Raw genomic sequence first — 27,992 nt, forward strand, 5'->3', positions numbered from 1 at the left:
TTCCAGGACAGTCCAATTCCTGTAGTTGAATTATCGTGTGGCTGTAAACCCTTCCAACTAATTTGGATTTCCTGGCTTATCTGATTTCCTCACCTCCCTGTTTTGAATGCAGATCCATTGGAAAGCTATTTTTTCAAAAAAACCTAACAAACTCCATCCTGATTCCAGCTGTGTGACAGCTGCTGGAAAAGCAATTAAAAGGAGTGGGAACTAAAAAAAAAAAAAAAATTATTAAAAACAAAGGGGAAAAGAGAAAGAAGAAATAGAAATCCCGTTGGTCTTCGGACACAGGATTCACCTCTGCAGAGGAAGGAGTGCTTGCTGACTCAGGCTCTGAGCAAGATGGGGAGAAGGCGGTGAAGTTTTCCCTCCAGAGAAGCTCGGCCAGGGACGAGGTTGCTTTGGCACCGATCGGGAGCTGGCATTCGCCCTGTCTCAGGGCACGCAGCTATCCTCCTGCGGCTCTCCCCGGAACTTGTAAGCCTGGTAGCAACATGCTGTTATATCGCACGCAATGCACGTGTCACATTAAATACTGCAAAACGTCGCGTTAGTATCTGCGAGCTCTAGGCCAGCTGGTTGTAGGTATTGCTCCCCGGTTGGGTCATTGCTTCAGAAGAGTTGAGAGTGTTTGCACCGCCGGGATCGGACTCTGACGTCAGGCTGGAGAGGGGCATGGCCATCGGGCTGTGCTACAGCGTTGAACCCTCTCCAGGACTGCAAAGAGACGAAGAGCCCAGACATCTCAGAGCTGAAGGAGACGTGTTTCTAATGGAAAACACATTATCAGGTAAGGAGTTTCATATTTCTCTTTTGTTAAGGGAAAAATTATACCTAGGGCGTTTTCATGCAGGGGTTGTGTTTGGTGATTAATTTTTTCCTTGTTATTTTAATACAGTGTTATGCTGAATGCGTAAGAGCTGTACTTTCCAGCTCTGTTCCCTGACAAACATTAAGCTTCGCATCAAAATGTTTAAGAGGCAAAGGAGCAAAAATATTCTGCTTTTCTGGGTGTGCGTGGATTTTGATTCTCACCGCTGATGTAGTTTGGCTCTAGGCAAAGAGCCACAGGTTGAGTGCTGGGTCCTCCCAGCGAACGATCCCTCCCTTTGCTCCCCCCCTCCAGCCTTGCTATCACCAATAAAGGCTTCTAAAAGTGCAGACCCCCGAATTTCACTTCTCTGTATGAATTAAAGTGTTGAACTTTGATACAAGGCAGGCTTAGAGCTGTTTTTCTCCAGTTGAGAGTAGGAAAAAAACCTGTTTCAAAAACTGTGTGTTAAAAGAGTAGAGTCAGTAAAAATCTGTCTCGTATTTATCAGGAGTTAAAGACAGGGCTGCCCAGGGGCCAGATGCAGTTTTTTGTGTTTGCAATAACTGGCAAACAGGAGGGTATGGAGAAGGCACGTTCACCTCTGCACTCCCCACACGCAGGGATTAATCGTTGGCTCTCGGAAAGCCGGCGGCTCCTCTGGGAAGCACGAGATGCATCGCACATTGCTTTCTTCGTAGCCAGCATCGAGAGGTTCCTTCCAGTACTCCTGAAGAGCAACTTGCTTTTAGGAGTTAATCACAATATGCTCTGTTAAGTTTTTATTAGAGGGAAAAAAAGTCGGAGGAGGTGCCAAATAGGAAATCCCTGAGACGGTAAATAAATGAAGTGGTTATATAGGACATGCCTTCCTGGGACAACCTTTGGTATAACAGAGCTAGACACGGGATCCCAGCAAAAGTTATCGCAGTGCCGAGGGAGCGTGTTCCTGGAGAGCAAGAAGTTTGGGTGCATTTACCGAGCCCTCGGGAGGGAAATGCTTCCAGAGACATCCAGTTTTACAAGTGATGCTCTTAACTGGCTTAAAGCCTCTCAAACACTGTTCCCTCCAAACAAATTTCTGATGTTTGTTTTTGTCTTCTGAATCTGAAGTTTTGAATCTCGGGTCTTGTAGAGGCATCTCTCCGGCTTACATTTTGTGTCTTTTGATATCTACTTGAAAGTTAAAACCTTCCTGATGAAGTTCGTGCGGCATTTGTAGGCAGCATCACTTGTTTGACTTTCTGGCTTCATGTTGCAGCTTCCAGCGGTATTTGCTTCTTGCTCCACAGGCAGAAATAAGATTAAAACTGATACAAATTTAGTTGGAATTTTCTAAAAAGTTTTAGATTCACTCAATCTTTTTTTTTTAATGAAGTGTTTGTTACGTCTGTAGAGATTCAGTGCAGCTTTTACAAGACCATCATGTTTTCCATGTTATCCAAATACTCCAGCATGAACCTTTGCTTACTGCCCCAACATCCTGGGCTGGGTGGCTGCTTTCAGTTCACAACAACTGCAATCCAGACCTGGGCAAAAAAAGTAGCACTTCCTAGAAATCCCTTCCTTAATTGCCTTTCACCTTCATAGTAGGCTGCGGTGGGGAAGCACGGGAGAAAGCTCCGGGCAGGGAAAGGAGAGCGCTGGGGAGATAAGCCTTGTGCTAACAGTCAGAGGGTAAACAGGGATTCTAGATCCATCACCCCTGGAGTACGCAAATATTTAATTCTTCCAAAAACAAACAATGAAGGGAACAGAGTAGTAGAACCGTTTATTAACTCCAGCTGCCCAATCCGCGAAATCAGGAAATAATGTCCAAGGGGAAAAGAGCACTATGCGTTTGAGGTTGCTTTGATTTTTGGTTTCAGCCATTTTAAAGGATTAAAATACAAAAACATGTTCTGAGGTTCCCTCCCCTGCTCTCCTTCTGGGAAGGTCATGAAACCAGTTACCCTCAAATTGCTGTTATTCTTGCACAGGATATTTGCTGCTTGGCCACATGATCGAAGTCGGAGCTGAAATAAATATTCCCCATAAAAATATCCTCCAATAAATGCTCCCTGCGCAGTATTTAGGAGGATATAAAGAAACACATTGGTGTTTTAATGCTGCCCTGCTCTAGCTATACCAGAGTTATAATTCATTATGTTAGCATTTGGGTGAAAACAGAACAAATTGGTCTCTTACCAGCCTGCTTAAGGGAGACAGTGGCAGCATCTATTTTAGGCTGCTTTTAGTATCTAACCTCTGTTTCTAACTTGTCCTCCTGGGTGGCAGCTGCCTTCTCCCTACAGAAGATGTGGGGAGCAGGCTTGTATGTAATGGGGATGTTTTAGGGTCTAGTTACAATATCTAGAGCAGATGAGCAGTGGCTTGCCAACAAACCGCATGTCTAAGGCAAGACATAAATTCACTGCAAGAAACGCAGAATCTGAGGCTGAGCTCAGAAGTGCAGCGTAAACCAGAGCTACTGCACTCAGGAGCTGGACTTGACACTGCTGCTGCACATCATGTATGTTTTAAGTATTTTGAATAACTGCATAAAAAAAAAAGAAAATTAAAATTTATATCTTCTCTCTTCTATATGCCATTCAATCTTCTCACGTTTTTAGTACAGGACAGACTGGCTTTTCTGTTGTTAATTTTATGTAGAGGAAGAATCAAACTATAGCCAGTTGAATCCCTCTTTCTACAAAGCCTCTTTGGGATGAAGAAGGATGAATCTGTGCATGTGGAAGAGGCAGCTGAGTCCAACCCAGCTCTCTGTTCCCTTGCGTGATCTTGGACTATTTCCTTCGAACGTCTCCTTGGTCATCCAAACTGTAAAATGGAGAGAAGTTCTTAGCCTTTGGCATGTCATTGGCTTCCTCTGAAGTGGTGTTTACCCAAGTAAATATATTAACTTCCAGTGATCTGTTTTATTCTAAATGATATTATTTTCTTTCTCATCCTAGCTGGGAAAATGCAGGGGGTATTCAAGAGAGCCTCAAAAATATTTCAGCAAACCCATGCTCTCCTATGGAAAAATATTCTTCTGGTGTGGAGGAAGAAGACAGAAAGTTTTCAGGCAAGTATTGGATCTTTGAAAGGGAAGTTAGGATTTCCACTACAAAGTATTTTTAAATTGTATTGTTTTTATGCTAGGTGATATATGAGAAGCCTCAGCTGGTAATGTGGTTCTCTGGAAAATGTCAGCAGTTACGCTTCTTCCAGTGACACTACGATATCGCGGCATAATAAGGGCTTGTTACAAAGCTGGCTTATTGCTTTTGGTTGTTGATCCTATTTCTGCGCTGTCCAGAGGAACACAATGTCCAATTCATGATTACGGGTGTAAAATTATCAGCAGACCTCACTGGCTCCGGTACTAAGAAAACATGTTTTTCACTTGGAACATTCCTCATATTTTAAAATTACTACACCTGCAAAACAGCTCTTATTTATAGAAAGAAGGCATTCATGGCCAGAGGAGCTGGACCATGCAGCCAGATCAGCGCTGGATGAGAAGAGTCCTTGAAGACACTTTCCGTACCACCCAGCCTCCAAGTCACTGGCCTGCCACTCACCTCTGCATTTCCTTCCTTTCATCTAGGAATGGATTACATCCGTGGTTTTTCTCTTAATAATACAAACATCGTCAGGTATGATATTCCACTACCCGCGGCAAGAAATCCCTTACGACTTCCTCGGACGATTAGATGATCCAGCCTTTAACGCTACGGGAGTTACACTCGCATACACGCCTGTAACGAACACCACCAGGCAAATAATGAGCAAAGTGGCTTCGGATTCTGCGATGACGGGTAGCGCTGCTCTTAAATCCTTGTTATAGCTGCATGGTCTGAACTGACCCTGACACGGTCCTCGTTGTGGTGGGGGGAGAAAAGCATTGGGGCAACACAATTTTTGAGGGTACAAGTTGTGGCTGATGCCCATTTTCATGTTGTTGCATGACTAATCAAAGTTTCAGCTGTGGTGGGTTTTTTTCTTTTCTTTTTTTTTAATGACAGGTATAATAATAGAAGAGGTGGAAAATGAGAAAAAACTGGAAACAAGAGGAACTTTGGAGGAAGACATTATTGGTGTTGTTTTTAAGGATGACTTCTCCTACCGTCTCAGATTTCAAAGCTACAGTGTGGTGTCTCCAAATGATGCCTTTGACCACATTGGTAACAAAATAAACGAAACCAGAGAACCTGATTTTACATTAAAAAATGCTTAGGTGGATCTCTGTGCTGCCATGCCACTCAGAAGGGATCAAGGCTTTATTTGCTAAATGCTTCAAGAAAGATATTAATTAGAATTTGAGGTTTTGTTCACTTAGAAGGAAACAAGTGTCAGAGAAAAAAGTTTTTGAGAACACATACACATTACCCACAGTCCTTTTTGTCCCTCTCCCTTTTATGTCTTACCATGTCAAATCATGCCTGGAAAATGAGCATTATGTGTGCACTAATGTACTTCTAACATATAGTGCATAGACATATATTCAGTACATTAAAACATAAACCTGCACGCACATTTGTCAACATTACTACTTCTTTGACTAAATGCATCCCTATTTACTGACTAACAGTGGTAAACTATCCGAAACAAAAAGTAAGCTTATTATCAGATAAAAATCAAGTGAGTTCATCAGTTGATGGGCAAAAAAAAGTATTTTGCTAAGAACTGGTCTTGGAAAATGGAAATGATGGAGAGGCTATTTATTCTGTCTACACAAGTCAGTAGCTCTTTGCAGATGTGACCCCAGCTCCAGTGCGCTCTGGATTTCTTAGAGGTGCTCCTCTCCTGCCCTCGGCGTTGGGCACATTTACGGTCGCTGTGCTTTGAGCCTGGGCTCCTGCCAAAATAGGAGAGCTGAGCGTGGCCGGCTCTTCTGCGCTGTTGTTGTGGTTTAACCCCAGCCGGCAACTAAGCACCACGCAGCCGCTCGCTCGCTCCCCCCACCCAGTGGGATGGGGGAGAGAATCAAGGAAAAAAAAAACAACTTGTGGGTTGAGATAAAGACAGTTTAATAGGACAGAAATGAAGGAAAATAATGATAATAATAATAACAGAATGACAATAATAATACTAAAAGAACTAGAATATACAGAACAAGTGATGCACAATGCAATTGCTCACCACTTGCCGGCCAATGCCCAGTTAGTTCCTGAGCAGTGATCTGCCCCTCCTGGCCAGCTCCCCCCAGTTTATATACTGGGCATGACGTCATATGGTATGGAATATCCCTTTGGCCAATTTGGGTCAGCTGCCCTGGCTGTGTCCCCTCCCAACTTCTTGTGCCCCTCCAGCCTTCTTGCTGGCTGGGGATGAGAAGCTGAAAAATCCTTGACTTAGTATAAACACTACTTAGCAACAACTAAAACCATCAGTGTGTTATCAACACTATTTTCCTACTAAATCCAAAACACAGCACTGTACTAGCTACTAGGAAGAAAATTAACTCTCTCCCAGCTGAAACCAGGACAGCAGTGAAGACAGGGTTGATGCCACATCAGGTGGCCCATGGAGCCAAAGCCACCAACTCCCAATACCACATTATTCTTGGAGAAAAAAGGCTGCTCCAGGAAAAAAGCTGACTAAAACTAAATCTTGATTTCCTGACTCTTAGGTCAAATACATTTTCAACCCCACACATTATGCAATAGTGTTTATATACACATATATATGGAAATATATAGATAAAATTCTTCATTTTTTTTCTTTCCCACAGATACTTGCTCCAGTTTTTCATCAAGTAACTGCAAAGTTCCTTTGTACTGGTATGCGGGTTTCCTATCAGTGCAGTCCAGCATTGATGCGGCAGTCATAGAAGTAAGTATGGTCATGATGGAAAACATGTTTTCTGTTCTTTCCAGAGTTATCTGTAAACTTAAAAAAGCAACCAACCAACAAAACCAAACCACCAAACCAGTTAATTTTCTGTGATCATTAACTTTTTAAATACATAGTGTGATTCAAAAGTTAAAAGAATGATAGATCATTCTCATGGCTCAAGGCAGCGTTAGTGTTTATCACAAGGCAATATAAAAAGATACTAAACATTGAGGTTATTTGCCACTTGTAAATGTAACATTGTTATTGACAAAGTAATGATTTTAATGCTTATGAAAGCCTGTTTGTTCTGATGTTGGCTGTTTCATTACAGAAAATCAAATTAATGGCTGATTTCTTTTCTTTAGATGAAAACAAACCATTCTGTCTGGGAAGAGATGAAGTCAATTAGCGGCGTCCGTCTGAAATCACCCTTGATCAAACCTGTGTATAAAATGGATTATATTTGGTTCATTATTTACATTATATTGTGCTTCTCCCCATATATGTACTTTTTATCAGTGAAAGTTATAAGAGAGAAAAAGAAGCTCAAGGTATTAATGAGAGCAATGGGTTTGCAAGATATCGCATTCTGGTAAGTCTCATAGAAATAAACTGCATAATTACAGGAATTATCTTACGTACGTAAGATATATACTAGCTTGTAGGATGGATGTGTGTCTGGTACCACCGCTCAGCGGAGAAGCAGTAATTCCCCAGGCCCCAGCAGCAGTCATTTGCAATTGCCTAACCATACGTCTGGGCTCTCTGAAGCCAAGTTTTGCATGTTGTTGAAGCAGAACCTTTGCTGCTTTTATCTGTAATGTACCGTTTGCTGGAGGACCTCAGTTTCTGAGCACATTGCTCTGATACAGGATTTTTTGTTGTTGTTTGTTATACTTAGCTCTGCTCTCCTCCCCAAAAAAAGAGAAAGAGCACTCTTCACGTAGCAGAGACGCGGGTAGCAAGGTTCTTGGTGTTGAGGTGTTGCTTGCCTCCAGGAAATGGGTGGATACACACAGAAAACACAAAAAGTGAAGAAACAACAAACTTTGGAGAAAACTGCAAATGATGAAGCACAGGAGGGACGTAGGGCCTATCAAAACAGGCTTCCAAAGTCTTCTGAGCATGAGTATTTCACATCATTAGGAAAAGCATAAGAATAAGTGATCCTGGCTGCAGAGCCTCTGCTTAAGATGCCCTGTGGCTCTTTGCCGGCATCATTGCATCTGCAGAGATTTGGGTAGGTGCAAGACGTGGATATTTGCACCTTTCCTGTCTGGAAACTGTAAATGGAAATGTATTTGGAATTACAAAGTATTTGAGTTAAAAAGAGTGTGTCTTGTATTGGCTATGTCATGGCAAGTGCTGTCATGTACAGAGGCAAAAATAACTGTGCCTTCATTTGTAGGTTGTCCTGGAGCTTGCTGTACACGGTTTACATTTCCATAACGGCAAGTCTGCTGACACTGATCACAATTAGAGAAGTCATCCATGATTACAACTTTTTTGAAATATTTTTTTTTTATTTCTTTTACGGCATAGCATCTGTAAGTCTGCTTTTGTGTTCTTAAGTGATGCACAATTTTTTCCATTTCCGAGTTAAAACATCTGAAACTCAAAGACTACAGAGTACTCTAGGGCTGGGCATTATATGAGAAAGTAGCAAAAACTTCTGCACTACTGGGATTCGTTGTTATAATTTGTAGGCTAATATATCAATCCTATTACATTTTGGGAGATTCTGACTTGAAATCAGAGTAAAGAGAGGTGCTAACACCTGCATTAATGGGAAGGCTGGGGCTGCCTCCTTGCATCCAGCCTCCTCGGGAGGCTGAGAGGGCTCCGATCTGTCTGCCCCTATAGACCTGCCCTAAATATCAAAGCTGTCTGCTAAATGATGCAAGCCTTGTGATGTGCCATGTGCATCTGTAGGGGACAATTGAAACTCAGTTGAGTCTCTAATTTTGCTCGTTGGATTTTCATGTTGTTTTTTTTTAATCGCCAGCAGAAATGCAGCCTGTTAACTACTGGTTTTCTCTGCTGCAGATTCACTTCTGTTTCATGCTCTGCTCATTGTTAAAGCAACCAAATATTGCCAGTTTCGTGGGATTTGTCCTTCACATCATCTTCGGATTGCTGGGCTTTTTGACATTGTTCGAAAAACTACCACCATCTTCGGAATGGATTTTTAATCTCTTCAGTCCTTTTGCCTTTACAGCTGGCATCTCACAGGTAAGTTCAAAATAAAGCCAGCACATCATAAAAGTTCAGCCCACAGCAAAAATGCTGCAGAATTCTGCCAGATAACAGTAGCTGCCATATGTAATTTGCATTGCCATGATGACCCAATCACACCCCTCTGCCCTAGATGCTTTGTAAAAAGAAAACTTGACTACAAAAAGTACACGCTAATTCGTAACAAATATAGTTGGACTGTCAACTGCATCACGAATTTTACCAGCTCTGTATATACAATAAATTTCGATGTCTGGAAAATTATCACAGCAGTGGGATGTGTCTGGTGGGTACCAAGATCTGCAAGAACTGTGAGGTCTTGAAGTGCTGCCTTAGCAAATACCGTGCGCATCACTCTTCTGGTGTAGTAACTTCTTCTGCACAATTTTGAATTCAGCTTACTGAAGCACTTCTGATACTTGTGGTCATAAAAAAGTGTTGCCCTGGTTAGAAACAGCATCGTGATCACAAGTGGGCATGGGTTTCTGGCGAAAACGGTCATGATGACACAGCAGTAGCTTGCATGTAGTATTTCTGGCTAAAGGAAGTGTTGCATCTGACTTGTGCTTTTTTTCCCCCCTAGATGGTAAAATTAGAAAAATATGGACCAGCCTTTACACCAGAATTGTACCCTTTCTTTAAACTGTACATGATACTGAGCCTTGACAGTGTCTTGTATTTGCTGTTGGCCATCTACTTTGATAAGGTTTTGCCTGGTAAGTAGAAATGTGAGGGAAAGAATACAAATTTCCTTGCATTTTTCTTCTATAATCCTCTCCCCTCATAGGGGGAAAGCTGCCAAAGGGGCAGTGGGATAGAGCTGAGAAAACTGTAATCTACATGGAGCAACAAAAAAGGTGTCCTGGTAGCGAGCTGGTCAGGTTGTGGAAGGGCATCCTAACAGCAATGAGCCTTGCCGCGTTACATCAGGGGATGAAAGATGGATTTGCTGTATTGCTCAGAAAAAAAAATGGTTGGCAAGAATCCTGTTTTCCCAGAAGCTGGGTGCATGTAGCTACCTCATTTGGCCCTGCCTCAAAAACGGGCTCCAAAAGGAACGTTAAACCCTGCAGCGAGGCACCGAGATCCTACTCCCACAGCCCTAACCACTGGGTTTAAAAGGGTGTTGTAGGACTTGACCTGATTTTCCTATACCTTCTGGGCCAAAGAGGTTGTCAATGGGGTCTTTGCTGTGATTGTTCCCCACCTGCATTTACCGATATGGACGAGTGGACAACTTTAATTGCAGAACTTACCAATCCTTTTACGCTGCTGAAAGTCTGTATTCTGCAGCTATAGACGAAGAGATGACTGGACATGGCATTTATCAAAGTTGAGTTGACAGCAGTTTTTGGTTGATATTTCACCGTCTCTGTTTCTGAATTAGGCAAGTACGGAGTACCATATCCGCCTTTGTTCTTCCTGAGACCGTCGTACTGGTTCAAGCCCAGGAGCGGGTACGTGGGGGTGCAAGCTGGCAGCGAGAGCAGCCACGATCCTATCTCCAGCAATAACACCGAGCCGATGCCTCCAGGCTTTGATGGGAAGGAAGCAATTAGGTAAAGGCTCCAGTAGGCATGAAAAATATAACGCTACGCATTATATGTGACTCTAGAGAGCATAGCCATATTGCACTGGTAAACGTTAGACTGAGCCATCTAACATATACAGATAAGGTTAATGGCAAACATGTGAAAGGGAGGGTTTGTTCAGTGTTTCGTTCTGCTCCAGAGCTGGATGTGAACATTTATTGGACATGATGCATCCTCCGTGCCAGGGACCAACTCGCTGCCCCGCACGTTCTTCTTTGCAGAGCAGCAGCAGTGAGTCTGTTCCCCTATCACCATCGTCTTTAAGAACAGTGCTGATGGAGTGTGCTGCACAAGATACTGTTATTTACATCCTTAAGGGGCTAGTTTGGCCCATTGCTGTTGCTGCCCATTGCTTATTACTAGAAAGCAAATATAAATCTGCTAATAATAGTTTTTAATTATATAATCATTGCTTTTGATTATATAACCACGTGTTATATCTGCTTCATTCACTAAGTGTTCATTGAGTTTGACTTTGAAATCTTTTAAACATCTTTTAGAAAAGTACATGAGCTAACTCTGCTTTTAAGTGTAAAAGAAACGAATTACATAAAGCAATTCCTTCAGACGGTAATAAGCAGGACCAATTCGAGGAGGAGGTTGAGAAATATTCTTCCAATAGTTTTCAAAGGTTATTTTGAGGTGGAGGAAACATGTCAAGATTGTGAGATTCAATAGTAATGGCTTGCTTACCTTTCCTTTAGACTAAACAATATTAAAAAAATATACAAGAAGAAGGACAAGAGAACCGAAGCTTTAAGGGGTAAGAGAGGTTTTGTAGTTCTTTTAATTTCATTTTTCCCTAGATATGAACCCAAACTGTTTTGAAATGTACTGGATGCACCTAATTCTGCTCCAGCACTGTTAAAATACATTATGCAATGGTTATTTCTGCCGGGGTAAATTACTGGCAAATTTCTACCAGGTTGTTATCTTCCCGTTCACTCCAGGTAAATGACTTTTTATTATTTTTTCCAACAGTAGAAGTCTCCTTAAAAGCTGTGGGTTTCGCAGTGTTAAACCACTCTAAAAATCCCCTCTCAAACCTCCCTTTCAAAACGTAAACTATTTTGGGCAAACAAAACTTGGTTTTTTGGTCCCTGGCTATAGCCGAGTCTGCTGTCACTGGCTGGGCAGTGTTCTCCAAGCACTTGCACATCTGCCAACTGCTGCAGGTATGCAAGGAGTTGGCATAGTCACAGCATAGTCGTGGGATATTTGTTAAATGCCTTTGTTTAACAAGAACTCCCAGTGACCGTGAAAATATCAATATGGTCTGAAAGGTTTATACTGAGTAAAAAAAAAAAACCAACCCAAACAACCCACAAAAATACAAAGTCTTTTTTTTAAAAGGAAATGAGGTATCAAAGTCCGGCTGCTTTGAAATAACTCTTGAAATCTCACCTGTTGGAAAGGCTCTGGGCTCTTCTCTTTCTGTGGACTCTCTCTTGAGCCATGCTAAAATAAAAGGTTATGAACCTCGTAGAAAACAGAAGTCAAAATTCTTTAAATATTGAAGTTAATACACTTGTTCCCTCAATTCAATCAAGACATGACTGCAAGTTCCTTACTAAGTTTAGTCCTAACTTCTGAAGATGCAACCTGTGTTTTTGGATCTGTGTTTTTGCCTCTCAGCTTCAAAAGAAATGTCACTCCTCTGCCATACTTGGCAGAAAGCTACAGGTACACGTCCATTGCTCACAAACTTCCATCCTAATGTTATCCTATTTCTGTTCTAGGTTTGTCCTTAAATATATATGAAGGCCAGATCACTGCATTACTTGGTCACAATGGATCTGGAAAAACTGCTCTCTTAAATGTGCTCAGTGGATTTTCCAAGCCTTCAGCAGGTAAGATGATGGACCTGAATGCTGAAGAGGAGAAGCTGTTTGTTTTTTCAAGTGTAAGGGGGTAAAGATGCAAAAAAGCAAGTTTTGCCTCAGTCATTCAGTCTGGCTTGTTGTCAGTGCAGATTGCTCCTTCAACACGAGCTTCAGGGCTAATGCATCCCTTGTGGATGCGCTCATGTGTGCAAGCATACACAGATGGTTATTTCTCCATCTGGATGGCCTGATGTTTTCCATGAGCTGCATACCTATAGGAAATATGGTTTAGGTCTTAAGGGAGAGATTTGGTGCTCCGAAATATTTTTGAGTGGTATTAAAGCTTTGGATAACACAAAGTTATTTTGCCCCTTTTTTTTTTTTTTTTTAAACACTTGAGAAACATCCACAATGCTGGAATTAGTGTCAAAGGTATGAACACAAAGCAGTCTGCTTTCCCCTTATAACTGGGAAATACTGTACAGTATGAAATTTGTTTCATTCATTCCTGTGTGCAGGTTCTGCAATGATATACAACTACAAAGTTTCTGAAGTACGGGATATGGAAGGAATTCAGGCAATGGTTGGGATTTGTCCCCAATTTAATTTGCATTTTGAAGACTTAACGGTGAAGGAAAACCTGAGAACTTTTGCTCACATCAAGGGGATTCAGCGGAAGGAAGTAGAGCAAGAGGTTGGTATGTGCTTGTTAGTCACTGACCTCTGTTTTATGACATCTTGGACAGTTTGAGCTTTCTTTATAAAAGATTATCACCAGCATCTTGTTCTGTGGAAATGAGGACAACCCTAATTCAGGGGAGAAGCGTTTTTTCAATTCTTTCTTATCCTCATCTCATAAGAGTTAGAATTCAGATTTGCAGTATTTATCTCTAAGCAAAGCCATTTAGAGTAGATAAGTTTTAAATCTTGAAGTTATACTCTCCTGTACTGTGTGTAGCCTTTTATGAATTAAAATGCGACCGGTGCTTTGGAAATCTGGCTCTTGTCTTTGTATATTGTCAAGGTGCAGAAAGTTCTTACGATGTTGGACCTCACCGACCTTCAGGATGTTCGCGCTGATACTCTGAGTGGGGGACAAAAAAGAAAATTGTCTCTTGGAATTGCAATTTTAGGGAATCCCCAGGTAGGGACCAGTAATATTTACACACACAATGCGTACTGTTTTAGCATGTAGCTTTGCATTTTGACTTGGCACGCAGACATTTGTACTTTTCCCCTGGCACTCCAAGTCTGCTGACCTACTAATTCACTTGGCTGCTGGAAGGATTGAAGAATCTAGGTCAATGAGAACCATATTTTAAATTAAAAAGGTAATAATATTATAATGGGAGAAAGAGCAATAAAAATGTCTGATATTTGAGGATGCATTTTATTCTTAGAGTGAGATCATCAAAAGCATGAAATGAAATGATGTAAACATGGAAATGCCGGCTTGGACACATGAGGTCTGATCTTGTTCGCCTTTCCAGGTGTTGCTTTTAGATGAGCCAACGGCTGGGTTGGATCCCTGCTCCAGGCACCACGTGTGGAGCCTTCTGAAGGAACGCCAGCCTGGACGTGTGACGCTCTTCACAACCCAGTCCATGGAGGAGGCCGATGCTCATGCTGGTGAGCCCAGATTTTTGCACTGTGGTTGACTATGGTTTGCAGAGGAGGGTTTCCCGTTGCAGAGCCCACGTATGGGTCCCGCCATGATGCAGTCTGTGCTCACGGACACGTTTTGTCTGATAGCGACCACCCAACCTAGGCTGAGCAAAGGCTAAAGTTGGACTGATGTGCCCCTCCAGGACCTTGCTCGTGCTCTGCTTCAGGATGAAGCAGTTGCATATTATCTGGATATATCACTAGCAGGACCCACACAAGTTAGTGATATTGTTCGAATTAATATCTTTCCTATTGCCTTATTGCTCCTGGGCTGCACGCGAAATTTTCCACAAGCCTGTGAGAATGCATAACTAAAAGATTAACCTTGATGCTTAGGAGAAAGGCAGCGGTTTAAAAAGAAAAAAACCTTCAGCACTGGCCTGGTTTTACTCCTCTCGACTTCATTATAAAAATGTCTGTTGAGTTCAGAAGGAGCAGAGTGAGGTCAGTCTACTGCACTGCTGTAAATCCCCCCTAAACCCTTTGTATTCATACCTCCTTAGATCGGAAAGCTTTCCTCTCAAATGGGAGATTACAGTGTGTCGGCTCATCTCTGTACTTGAAGAGAAAATGGGGAATTGGCTACCACTTAAGGTAAATCCTTTTCTTTTTGGTCATCACTCTTTTTATGAAAAGCTTCTAGTTGATGCATTTTCTTGTAGAGTCTGTGTCTATAGAGTTTTTATATAGAGTAGTAGAAATCTTGACAATTCATTTTAGAAGACTTTTGAGGCTGCCAAAAATATGTTGCTTTGGATAGCAAGCTGCTTTTCTTTGGAACTCAATCCTGAAAGCTCTGAGCATGTGGCTAAAACGACTTTGCAACCTCCTTCACAGCCAAAAGGGGACCAGAGTAAGATGAATTGCAATTTCCACATCTTCTGTGGTGCCAGAGTAACGTACGACGGCTTTAATGTCAAGTTGTTTTTCTTTGGATTTTAATTTCTGTGTTCTTGGTTTAGCAGTACTGGCCAGGATCATTATTCTTAACCTCAACTATTTCTTGCATGCATGGCAAAACCAGGGGCACTGCAGACGTCTATAAAAATCCCCACTGACATGCCGCCCAGTTTTGGAGGTTTCCCTGTGGCTTGAAGAACGACCGCTGGCTTTGTATTTTAAATGGAGGATGCATGCATTTTTTTTTCTCATTTAATATTATAGCAATTGCTTTTTAATACAAACAGGGTGCGCATAAATGACCTGTGTGACCCTGAGCTTACATCATCCCTGGTCAGACAGTACATCCCTAATGCCGTGCTCAAAGGACAGAAGGGGAGCGAGCTGTGTTATATGCTACCTCTGGAAAACACTGAGAGCTTCCCAGGTAAGAAAAGCTTGTCGTTGTGCCAGGGTTGTAAAGGGAAACCAAGTGGTGGGAAAAGCAGAAAGCAAAGTTGCTGTGAAGGGAATTACTATGTTCCCTGGTCCATACTGCATGGGATTAGGAAGCCCAGAGCTGCATAAACGTCAGCCTTAAAGAAAGCCTCTAATGGACGTGCTAATATCAATAATGCAGATGAACAAAAGAAAATCCACCAGCTAATCTACAACTAAAATCCATTGAGTCTCCTCTGGTTTCAGGATGAGATTTCTCCCACCCAGAAGGCCCATGGTAATCAAGAACTCTGCATTTTTTACTATTTACCTCTAAAGAGCACAATAATTTTGCCATGGTTTTTAAATTATGGAGATTAACGATGTGAATACTAGAATGTACAACGTTAATCATGCCAGTCTGAGTTTTTGCTCAACGCTAGCCTTGGTTGCTGGGCTGAGTCTGGTTGTTTCTATCATGCAGATCTGTTCAGCCATCTCGAGAGCAGTCTTTTGCAGGGGGTGGTTAATTATGAGGTTAGCAGGACAACCCTGGAAGATGTTTTCCTGAAGCTGGAGCATGAGGAAGCCATCGATGGAGAAGGTAAAACATTGTCTCCAATTTGCAAGCATGGTACCATTAAGGTTCCATATATACATGTGTTTTAATTGAATATCTAAGGAGTTTCTGTTAAATGTAGATTCTGGTAGTTTTTGGTAGGTCAAGAGTTGCACTTGTATTCAACTTTCCTTTAGTGAAGAATATCTTCTTGGAGAAGTCTAGATGATTCAGTCTTGACTTCCCACAGGCTTTTAAGCACAAGAATTGAAGACTCATGTTGGAAGGGTATTTGCCTTTGAAGAGTATAGTGCCCAGACCATGAGGTGGGAAGAGCTAACTAGCCAGAAAGCATTTCACAGGGCCAGTGAAGATATTGGATGTGTTGCCATACAAGCCTAGGTTCAGCCAGTCTGAATTCACTGATGTAAATTATGTTCTGGATAAATTATGGCCCCTTTTCTCTGCCCTTGTTTCTTTTCTGGCTAAAAAAATAAAAGCGTTCCTCTATTCAGAACAGAAGATCTTTATTGATTGTGATTAAAATGTGTCCTTTGAACGCTCTTTGTGGATAATGGTATTTCTTGTGATCAACACGCAGAAGATGGAGACCTCGAGGAGAGAAACCACAGCCTCCTGGTGTCTTCCGAACAGGAGAGCGTGGCAGTGAGCGGGATGGCGCTCTGGAGGCAGCAAGTGTGTGCCGTGATGAGAGTTCGCTTCTTAAAACTAAAGCACGAAGGAAAGTTTCTCAGGTCCATGTAAGTACGGGAGCTCTTGCCTACTCTGCAGCCCTCGTGCTGGCTTGGTGCTTTTCAAAGGATTTGATCATTCCCTTGAGTGACTGAGGGAAGGCTTAAATAGCGGTGGAGATGTTTGGACGCAGAGAATTAGGTGGAAAATATTTAAAAGCTGCAGTAATAAGGACAGTCGGAACTTATTGGTAGAGCTCTGAATTGCTTAAGTTTTAAATTTCCCCTTCTCTTTCTCAACATAAATCACATAATTAGTTAAAGGTGGAGTTCCCCTGGACCCGCTTATGGTCTGTTTTTCCATCTAGATTGCTGTTCTTTGGAATATTTATCCTTCCAATGCTGATGATTTTCATTGGATTTCAACTGTGGGACAGCTCCAGTAACTGGGAAATCACAGCTAGCTCATATTTTCTTCCCACTGAAGAGAAAATTCAAAATAAGTCAACAAATCTTCTCATCTTCAATGACACAGGTGAAGAAGAACATGTGATGTTGATTCACTTTCTGTACCACTCTGAGTCCTCTTAGAGTTGATAGACTAACTGTGTCTTACTCTTTCTGTATGTTCCTTTATATATTTGCGTCTGTGAGAGGTGTTTTCTTTTAAGCAAAAGCAAATCCAGTTTTAGTGATGATAACTGAATAGCCAATATTTAAAAGAGTAATGAACCAGGCAAATTTAAAAAAATAAATAAATAAACAAACTAAGTATGGAAACATACATTGTGTTTAACCAGTTTAATTAAAATAGAAAAAAATAGAGAAAATATAAGTTTGCTTAGATTCTGAATGTTTGGGGTTTTTAAACATACCTCTGCTTTGCAAGTGGGAACTTGTTCATATGAAATTGTTTATATTTAAAGAAAAAACTCTAATTACTCTAATTTCAGTTCTTGACTTGATTTCAGGATCAGAAATTGAGGATTTCGTTGCTGCTTTGAAGACTCAAAGCATAATCCCAGAAATAACTCTTCCGAAAAACATCACAAGCATTCCACTACATAATGGAGCTATAAAAATATCCCTGGAAGGCAAGGTGAGGGATATTTTTTCTTCTTTCATCCTGTATGTCAACAGGATTTTCTGAAATGTGTTTAACTGAGGCACAGCGAAATACACACACCAGCAAACCGGAGAATATTTGTTTGACATATTAAATAATATCGGTAGTCCTGTTTGTGGGAAACCAGGATTATATTTGATTCTTTCCACTGCGTGCTTCTTTACAGTGATGTTTAGAGAAAAGTGTTAATGCAAGTCTTTTGTGCTTTTCTCCAGAAGTTGTTGTCTTTATCGGTCATTTTGCTCGTGGTACCTGTTAGCACACTTGCAGGTCTCCGCGGTCCCACGAATAAAACTGTCTGATCGCCTTTGTCATTGCTTTTCTCTAAACCCCTCACTGCGGTCAGCTCCTCCTCAAACCTCTCACGGGCACGAAGGTAACGTCTTTTGCTCTTACATCTTCAGAGCTACCGATTCACCGTCATGTGCAGTGCAGAACCCATCAACTGTTTCCCCGTGCTCGTGAATATCCTCAGCAACACCTTCCTAAGGCTCTTCAATTCCACCGCGCGCATCCGTGTCTGGAGTGAGCCCTTTTACAGTGTGAGTGTCCTGCCTTTCTTGGTGAAAATTAATTGAAATAGCCGTGCTGAAGTGATAAGGACTGGATGGGTTGGAAACCTGGTTGGATGAGCAACCTCCAAGGGTTGGGGTCAGTGGTCCAACTGCTGGCCAGTTCCTGGGAGCATTGCTCGGCAGTCAATACCGGTGCTATTTAATGACAATTGCTTCTGCAGTGTGTAAGAGCTCTATAGGGTTTCAGTGCCATAAGACATTTAAGCTCGTGCTATGTGGCAATATGGTAGGAACACAACGGTAATACTTGCAAACCCCACCCTTCTTCAGCATCTGTTTGGCAAGAATCAGCATCAAAAAGATGGTCTCTATCCTCAACAATTTACAGTAATTCCAATACTTTTTGCAAATTCTAAGATGCTAAATGCTTTTTTTTTTTTTAAACTGCCTTGTTTTGTGTTCTTAAACACAAATGACTTCTCATTAGCGTTATTGCTCACTTGCGTGTTTAGCCATCCTATGAGCGTCGAGCTAGCCAGATTTTCCCTGGGCAGCTGTTGATTCCTGATGACTCTGAATTTCTCTTCCACAGACACAAAGCCCAGAAATAAAGAGCAATGTTTTTTTCATCTGTCTCAGCTACATGCTGATTTTGGCTGCCGGTTTGCCTCCTCACTTTGCGGTGAGCAGCATGGAGGATTACAAGGTAAAAAGCATGCGCTTGAAAGTGGTCTTACACAAGAAGTGAATGCAAATGCAATGTCTCTGGAGAGCAGTTCCCGTACCAGTGGGCTGGCCAGCATTTCTAGGTAGGATACTAGAAGAAACGCAGCCACATGAGCACAGTGTTGTACCAAAGCGTGTTACCCTGCACCTCAGGGAATCAGCTGGGGCTCAGAACAATTTGGGTGTTAACAAAGATTTTGGGGTCAGGAGGATTTTTTTTTTTTTTTTTCCTTTTTAAGAATGAAGTGTTTTTAAACAATAGTAGAACTAAGAAACAATTGAAAGTGTTTGGAAAGGAGAGGAAGGCTCAGCCAGGGAAGGGAGGAGTGAGAGTAATGGAGAAGGAGGAGGAGCAGGAATGATGTTTCAGGCTCTTCTAAATCAGCTCCCTTTTCCCATTTGCTTTCACAGCTCCAGGCTCGCGCCCAGCTGCGGCTCGCGGGGCTCTTCCCCTCGGCATACTGGTGTGGGCAGGCACTGGTGGACGTCCCGCTCTTCTGGACTCTGGTGTGCCTCATGTTTGGGGTTGTGCTGCTCTTCAACCGCATCTGCCCCTTGCAGGCCAGCACCGTGCTGCCCCTGGTGAGCTCTTTGCATGTGGGAAAACGGGCAGACACAAATCCCCCTCCCTTGTTTTCGCAGTGAGTTTTTCCTTTAAATATTTTAACTGAAACGGACTGCTCTAGGCAGGTTTTCATATATCCACATCCATCTCCTTGTCGCTGACATCAGCCTCTATCTCTAGATCATTTGCATCATTGGTTACGGAGTATCTCTTGTCCTCCTCGTCTATTTAATTGCCTTTAAATTTCGCATGGGACGAAGCAATCGTTACATTTGGTCTTTCATCTTCATTCTGGTAAGTGAAGTGAATCTTCACTCTGAAGTATTTGATTTACACATCTTGCCACTTGAGGTTTCATTTCAAATATACCGATATTCAGCAGAATAACCCAAATCAGTGACAAATAGCCTATTTTTTAGGAAAACACATTAATATTGGAAATACTTTTTCTGCTTTGTTCCAGGTGAATTTCACTCTCTATATGCTCAGTGACCTACACGACGCACTTTACTTCACCTTCTCTGCAGTGATTCCTGTGTTTCCAGTGCTGGGCTGGTTGATCTTCTCTACACCAGTAAGTAAACATGTCCTACTAAATTCAATAATGGTCCTAATGGTGCGAACTGGAAAAGCAAGAGGCTCTTTCCAAATTCCCTGTCTCAAATTGCCAACTGTCAAAAAGACAGAGTGAGAGAAGACAACAGGAGAAGAAAAGGTCCAGGCTGGGGAGTGAGAGAAGGGACCAAGATTTGACTTATTAATTCTTTGTTTGACTGGGATATTTTCATTTTGTTTAGTTACAAAAAGCTGTTACAATGACTGTATTTTGGCAGCCAGGGTAGCGTGGGAGGGGAAGGTGCTGGAGAGGGAAGGCCTGGAAGGATGAAGTGAGCTGACAGAAGGAGGTGAAAGGACTGGGAAGAGGGAAGCAATGATGGAAAAGGTCGTTCTAACCTGGCTGATTTGAGACACCGCTGAATTAGCCGTAGCCAGGGAAGCTGCAGCTCTTTGAAGCAGTATGAACCCCCCCAAAAAAGTATAGATCAAAGCTCCTTTATCTCATCCTGAAGAAAAGCTAAGCATCCCTACATCCCACACTTGCTCTGACCCTGCACTGAGGCACACTGTGCTAAGGAATTTCTCTGACTGACTGATATTTTTTTCTTGTAGCGTTTCTTACTGTTTCACAATATCGGTCTTCTTGAGTCATGGAATCACACCTTCGTAGCTGTCTTTGCAGTAAGGAGCAATTTGATGATGGTTGTTTTGGTTTTGTTCTAATGCAATGGACTTGCATAACTCTTCCCATAATTAAAGCACGAGTTATGTGGTCAAAGTTTCACATTAAATGTTGGCAGGGGAGGTACATCCAAGTAATCATGGGCTTGTGTCTCATGTGACCCCTGGATGCTGTACCATATGTGCAAAAATGGTGGGGGGATTAAGTGGAGCTCACGTATAAGGCAGAGATATTATTAATCAACTAATCAGTCTAATGCTGCTTCTGCAAAAGAAAGATGTGATCTCTGATCCTGTAGCATGCCTGTTGGGGTGCAGATTCTCTGAGCTAAAACCGCAATATGAAGTCAATGCTTTTGCAAATGATCTGCCTATGAGACGGAAATGTATGCGAAGCATCAATTTAACTTCTTCCCCTTTTGGACCTTTTCAATAGCTGAAGTAAATGAGATAGGTCCCTGCATCCCCTTATTAAAATTAATCGAGTGTGGTGTTACCTTGTCTCCATACAAACCTAATTCATTTTTGCTTTTTAGCCTTACATCCATTGTGTGATTTTTGCTTTTCTCCTGCGCTGTTTGGAGATGAGATATGGAGAAGCAGTTACAAGACTTGATCCCGTCTTCAGGTATGTGCCGGGCAGCTGGGGTGCCTTGCGAGCCACGGTTACCCCGGTCTGCGGGGTGGGCTTGGTGCTGCACAGCCAGGCAGGACCCCCTGACAGCAGGAGGAGGGGAGGAGTGAACTTAAAAACAGTTTTGCAAAGTCTGGACAAAGTTCATATTTTTAGTTTTAACCAGTTTATCTGGAGGGGAGGAAATTGAGAATGAAGGGAGGGATTTTTTTATTCCTTTGGGTCATTACGGTTTCCAACTTTACTTACTGGAGTTTCCCTGCATGTGTCTGGAGGCAAATTCCCACCCAGCATGTGGTGTAGAAGGTCAGTTGAACTACAGTGTCCTAAAGAGAATAATAAGTGTGATTTAAGCTTTTTTTTTATTAAGCTTCATAGCTGAGGTTTCAGGACATTTCACTACAGCTGGCTAAATTAATTGTTACAAATTGAAATCCAATGTTTTAACTCCTTTTCAAACGTGTCAGTATTGCTCTCTGCAGGATGGAGACTTCCCCTAAAGCTTCATCAGGCTGGGGTCGTCTGCTACCTGCTCTCTGCTTATCTGTCGCCAACAGCGTGCGACTGACCACCTAAGTCATGTGGGGGAAGATTTGTAAAGAATATTAAACTGTCAAACATTAACGAATGTGACTCAGCTAGGAGTTAGATGCCCAAATAGCTTCAAAAACCTGCCCCATGCATTTTAATTCTCCTTGAACAGATCATTGGCATGTGTCAAGCAGGGGACCAGTCAATACTTACTGATGAAGGAAAAGCTAAAGCTGGCCTTTATTTTCTCATGTATGCCAGTGGGATTTTTTTTTTTCCCCCCCACGAATAAATATTTGAGCAGGCACTGTCTGTAGAACAGCTCCCTGGATTCAAAGAAATTTTGTGGGGTGCTGCATTAGCATTGCCCTGGGGGAAAAAAAACTTGTAAAACCAAGCTTTTTGGGAAGTGATTCCCGGTGACACCATCTCCCTCCTCTGCTCGTAGGATCCAGCAGAGGAGAGCGGTCACCCACCAGAACAGGGACCACCCTGGGGAGGAGTCCCCAGAAGTCCAGGCGGAGAGGGAGAGGGTGAGGAGCGTGATGGCCTCCCTGCAGCAAGAGGAGGTGAAGCCAGCCTTCTGCCTTGTTTTCTTTTTCATTCTCCATCTTCAGGTCTGTCTCTGCTTTCTTAGCTCATGCACTTGTTATTTACTGATCTGGTGTCCAAGTGCACATCTCACCATCCAACCCACGGTCGCCCTGGCACCAGAAGGAGTTTAGCTGGCACTATATTTTTATTCCCATTCCACTTTTTTTTCCTTTTTTTTCCTGTTGCTCTGTTTCCTGGATTTTTAATTTAGAAATTTTCTCTTTAAAGAGTCATACTTAATGGTAAGAACAGATGAGCTGTCTCATGGGATAGGAGGAGAGTTTTTATTTCCCACTTCATCCCTTTTACAGGAGTCGGTTATCGTTGTCAACAGTTTGCGCAAGGAATATGAAGACAAGAAAGCCAGTTCCATCTTTAAGAAAAAGAAGAAAGTTGCTGTCAAAAACGTCTCTTTTAGCGTTAAAAAAGGTTCGAGCATTTTGATGCACTCCCTGTAAATGACTAAAATCTAACGTGAAGGTCACATTTGGAGACCATATTTTTGTTAGAATTTTCTTGTGTGCAACCAGACCCAACACAGACTCCTTATGTTCATGGTTTTAATTTATGGGGATAAGTTAATAAACAACCCTTTCTCCTACTGTACTTTCAGATACTGCCTCGCACACAGGGAAGAAGGTCTTGTTAATAATAATTATTTTTAATAGTTCTTGCATATTTGTTCCAGGAGAAGTATTAGGTCTGTTAGGACCCAACGGAGCTGGAAAAAGCACAACTATAAACATGATTTCTGGAGACATAGCAGTGACTGCTGGGGAGGTAGGTGATTCCTTTGGAGCAGCTGGTGGGATGACCTTGATACCTTTATAAATTAAGGATGTGATAAGGCAAGCCGGCAACGCAGCACTTAAGTCAGGGAATTTATGTACATGCAACCCTGGATATTTACAGAAGTAAGAAGAAAGTGTTGATTTACTCGAAGCACTTTCTAGTTTTCATCAAAATCAATGTTACAGACTTAAGGGTTTGAGCTACACAAAATCTTCGGTGTGCATTTGAAACCCATCGTGAAATTTCACAAGCCCTGTAAGAAATGTTGACATCTAAAAAAAGATAACATTTTTCATAAACAGCCTTGCAAAACCAGGAAATTGAAAACGAATGTGAACAGGGTTGGGCCAGGAACGATCCATCACTTAATTATATGCAGGATGATTAATGACATGTGCTGGGGGAGGGGAAATACCATTGCTGTTACAGATTTGGGACTGAATGTTTGAAATAGAAAAGTGTTACTAGGAAAAGATAGTCTCATGTTGGTACTATTACCCAAAGTTTTATGGTAGTAAATACTGTTTGGTTTTGTGGAAACGCTGTCCTGGATTCAAGTGAGCAGAAGCCGTGGTAGATGGAGATGATCACTCCAGTGATGCTGGCCTTCCTTTCCCATGTGCTGATGAGGTTCCTCACAACACGGGAGAAAGCATTACTGCGTTTCCAAGGGGTTCATTGATTCGCCCCAGAATAACACACCACACCTACAGAGACGTGTGTGTCTGTGCAGGTGCTGCTCCAGGGCCGCGATGCAACTGCCTCCTCCCCGGGGCAGGGCAGCCCGGGATGCCTGGGCTGCTGCCCGCAGCAGGACCCGCTCTGGCCGGACCTCACGGTGGACCAGCATCTGGAGGCGTACGCTGCCGTGAGAGGGATGAGGAAAGAAGATGCAGCTGTTATCATCAGCCGGTACAAAGCCAAATGATTTCAGCTTTTGGTGGTTCTTCTCTCCAGAGGTATAGGACAGGGAAAGGTTGTTCTGCTAACAAACCTGGGTAGTGTGATTAAGAGACAGCACCTTCAATGCCTCTTTACCTTGGAGAAACGGGATCGCCTTCTGATGAGATCTGCTACTTTAGACTGTTCTCAATCCCCTGTCAATGAAGATTTTAGCCCTAGTTTATCTAGAAAACTTCAGAAAAAAATTAAACTTGCTCCAGTTCATGGCCAGTTACATGAATAACTCACTTCTCTCATTAGCTGTGCTTACTGTCTTGAGTTTCTGCAAAAATCCCTTAATTTATCGTCCAAGCTAGGAGTAAAATCACCAATTAACCCACGGTGATGGGTATCAGCCGAACCAAGTATGTTCGTCTCTGGTTCCTCAGTACCCCTGACCACAGCGTTAGCAAACAGAGGTGGTCATTTCAGTATTTTTCCTCTCCATTCCCCACAGCATAGCAAAGGCCTTGGATCTCCAGAAGCATTTAACAACCCCAGCTAGGAGGTTATCTGCTGGAGAAGCCAGAAAGGTATGTGTTAGATTTGCGTTTGCTACTTGAGCAAATCCTGCTCTTTCTTCCTTGAACGCATGCACAGAAAAGCTTCAGCAGAGTGGGTTTCTGGCATCATTTGTTTTCATCAATAGCCTTTGAATCCAGCCTGGCGGGATTCCCCCCACCTCTTTCCCCACTCTCCCATGTTGTGTGTTTAGTAAATGCTAACCACAAATTGGATTTACAAGGTAATCGCCTCTCCATGCCCCACCACGTGCACCTGCCAGTAAATGGGATGGAAAACCACTTTCAGATCTTTGGCAGGCTTGGGAGTATAGGGAAAACTGATTTTGGGAGATTAAAATGTTAACTAAGAACACCTGAGGTGGGTTTTTTTGAATCCCTGTTCCTCCTGCATTTTGGAATCAAGAGCTTCAGCTTCTAAAAGATTCACAGGGATTAAGATGTAGCAGGACAACTCACCAGTTTTGCAGGTAAAGTAAAAGCAGACCTGACCTGACCTCGGTGTCTTTCCGATTTCAGCTGTGTTTTGCGCTGAGCGTCCTGGGAGATCCGACGGTAATGCTTTGGGATGAGCCATCAGCGGGCATGGACCTGAAAGGGCAGCGCCGTATGTGGTGAGCAGCCCTGTTTTAGCAGAACTGAGAAGTGTGTGACAGATTTAACGGGATGGGTCTTACCCTCCCTATTGTAGCAACCGTTGGGCAGGCAAAGAGGTTCTGCCTCGGTGGCAGGGTACATCTGTATTTTCCCTTTTTCCTAATGCACAGGAGATGGGGGGCCACTCGCTAAACTTCTTACTCAGCAGGCAGTAAGCCCTTGCTAACCATCAGATGTAATCTTAATGGTAGTGTACCCAAAAAAATCTAAGTAGGTGCCAGCTGAACCCATGCATTTGGTACAAAAGACAAAAATTCCTGTTTTCTTCAGAGCAAGAGAAAAAATTATAGGTGGTTCTTCCTTTTTGTCATTCAGCCCTAGTCCTTGCTCTAGCTTTTCATCAACAGTTTACACTGAAAGTGTAAAATCTGGAGGGATGCTGACATGACAAATTGCAACATAGCATTGGCATCCACATGTCACCTTTAAGCAAGATAACTGAAGTCTTTTAAATAGTCATCCACTTTTTATAATTTTATCACTTCAGTTGTTTTTTGGGAGGGAGACATAAACCAGGAGATTTTCTTTGGCTATTCCTGGGAAGCAACTGTGGTCCCTCTGTTCCCAGGAAAGTGATTCAGACCGCCATGAAAAGCAAGGAGCGGGCAGCCATCCTCAGCACGCAGTACCTGGAGGAGGCGGCGGCGATGTGTGACCGGGTGGCCATCCTGGTGTCGGGGCAGCTACGGTGGGCACCGGAGTCGCATCGCTCACCGGGATGCCACCTGATTTTTAGTCTGGGCTTTTTGGGGGGTTTGTTTGGGTTTGGGTTGTTTGGGTTTTTTTCCTTCTTAATCTAATAGAAAATGTTGGTTTGGATTGTCCCAAGTGTGTAGCAAACAGTTTTGTGAGGAGGTAGGTTGTTTTAGCAGCACGGTATAAACAGCTGATGAATAAGAGGTCATACATCTGCTGCTCATATTCAGTCATTGCTTTATTTGCTGATTATGATGGTTTGAGCAATGTTTTCCCTCCTCTGCAGGTACATCGGTTCCCTTGAGGATCTGAAAAGTAAGTTTGGCACAAGTTACCACCTAGAAGTCAAAATGACGGACACGGAGCAAAGCGATGCTCTCCACGCCAAAATTCTGCACCTCTTCCCCTGTGCGGCTCGGCAAGAAAGGTCACTACCCCGTGGGCTGCCCACCCAGCCCAGACTTGTGCTGGGACGCTCTGTTGCTCCTACTGACCTTGCTGAATAATTTACCTGGGAGTACAGTAACCTTACAAGTACCCCTAAACCTTGGTGCTGACTCATGAAATGATGAATTCTTTTTTTTTTTTTTAATTACTTTTTCAGGACTTCTTCTTTGCTCATCTACAAGATACCAATGGAAGATGCACTACCTCTGTCCCAGTCTTTCTCCAAGCTAGAAGCAGGTAAAAGGAAACAATCAATTAAGTAAGGAGATTGCTTTCAAATTGTTCATATGGATTTGTTTTTTACGGATGCCTTCTCCATCCCTCCGCAGCTAAACAGAATTTCAGGCTCGAGGAGTACAGCTTGTCATTGCACACTTTGCAACAGGTATGCTGATGTAGAAGTTACAGGTTAGAAACTGCCTGTATAAAAAGAAGAAATAGCCTGTGACCAGCGTAAATACTGTCAGTCCGTGGCAATAACGGGGTCATTTTCGCTGCGGCCCATTGCAGGTGTTTCTAGACCTCACCAGGGACCCGGAGGAGCACGACCTGCATGCAGCATCCGGCGGGGCTGTGGAGCAGATACCACTTCATCCCTGAGCCCTTGGAGCCACAAAGGAAAATATTCAGCGTATTTCATCAGTGTTACTGATATGTGTGATCGGATGCAGCCCTAGGACTTGGTTACCCGTGTCACAACACATACCGCTCCGCAGGTTTTCTGCCTCACAAAGAATGAATGAATTATTATTTTAATAAATAAAGCCTTTATCCTTTGACAAATTGTTGCCTGCCATTCAGCTGTACCCCTGCTCAGACTGACTCATGAAGATTCGTTGGGCTGAGGAATAACCCTGCTGGGATGAATTGCTGGTCCCAAGGCAGCGAGGCGGGCACTGCAGCGGTGCGTGGGGGCTCGGTCGTTGGAGAGAATCACGTGCAAACTCAGAGGAGGCTCTGAAACCCTCACTCATCCATGGCAGGAGGACACCAGGGCTCTGGCTTGCTTAGTCCTGAGAAGCGTCCTTCTGGCTGGTGTAATGTGGCCAACGAAGGTGGTGTTTTCTGATGGAGGGGCATGGGGCTGTGTTTTGACCCAAAAAGCTGCTGTTGCTGTGTGTTCCAGCTCAGGCCACCTTGGCCCATCTTTGGTCCCCACCACTGGGGACACGGAGAGAGGAAAGGACTCAGCGGTCCCTGGAAAAGTGTAGTGAAAACTGGCAGCTCTTAGATCACCATCTTTAAAAAAACAATTATTATTTGGAGTCAAAATAAGATGTGCTTTGACCCAAAGTAAAGCTGGAGCAGGACAGCAGGCTGAACAGGTCTTCTGGCCACAGCACGCGTGTCTGACCTGCTTTGGTGTTCGGGAAGACAGACCCCTCTGTGGGTGCTTGGGGAGCGATGGGGCACTGGTGGGGAGACAGGGGCAAGCACCAGCACCCTGACCCTGTCTGAGCATCTCTTCTTAGATATCTGCCTGCCAGGGC

At 43.0% G+C, this 27,992-nt stretch overlaps 1 protein-coding gene across 1 annotated transcript; it reads left to right on the forward strand.

The window, feature by feature from the left end:
* Positions 1 to 675: 675 nt before the first annotated feature.
* On the forward strand, positions 676 to 27,279 carry LOC127023965 (ATP-binding cassette sub-family A member 9-like). Its single transcript, XM_050908337.1, has 39 exons — positions 676 to 790; positions 3,766 to 3,878; positions 4,404 to 4,614; positions 4,822 to 4,980; positions 6,531 to 6,631; positions 7,000 to 7,226; positions 8,043 to 8,181; positions 8,681 to 8,866; positions 9,453 to 9,585; positions 10,257 to 10,428; positions 11,166 to 11,224; positions 12,201 to 12,311; positions 12,803 to 12,978; positions 13,309 to 13,428; positions 13,775 to 13,913; positions 14,453 to 14,543; positions 15,137 to 15,276; positions 15,751 to 15,870; positions 16,427 to 16,586; positions 16,886 to 17,052; positions 17,489 to 17,616; positions 18,048 to 18,185; positions 18,751 to 18,864; positions 19,296 to 19,466; positions 19,630 to 19,743; positions 19,913 to 20,023; positions 20,620 to 20,688; positions 21,225 to 21,316; positions 22,302 to 22,422; positions 22,759 to 22,876; positions 23,136 to 23,227; positions 23,973 to 24,151; positions 24,639 to 24,714; positions 25,222 to 25,316; positions 25,928 to 26,047; positions 26,342 to 26,482; positions 26,660 to 26,739; positions 26,832 to 26,887; positions 27,013 to 27,279. Exons 1-39 carry the CDS (start codon positions 676 to 678, stop codon positions 27,100 to 27,102), a joined length of 4,944 nt encoding a protein of 1,647 aa, XP_050764294.1. The 3' UTR covers positions 27,103 to 27,279.
* The last annotated feature ends 713 nt before the right edge of the window (positions 27,280 to 27,992 follow it).

Source organism: Gymnogyps californianus, chromosome 19 (assembly GCF_018139145.2).
Source record: "Gymnogyps californianus isolate 813 chromosome 19, ASM1813914v2, whole genome shotgun sequence".
NCBI lineage: Eukaryota > Metazoa > Chordata > Aves > Accipitriformes > Cathartidae > Gymnogyps > Gymnogyps californianus.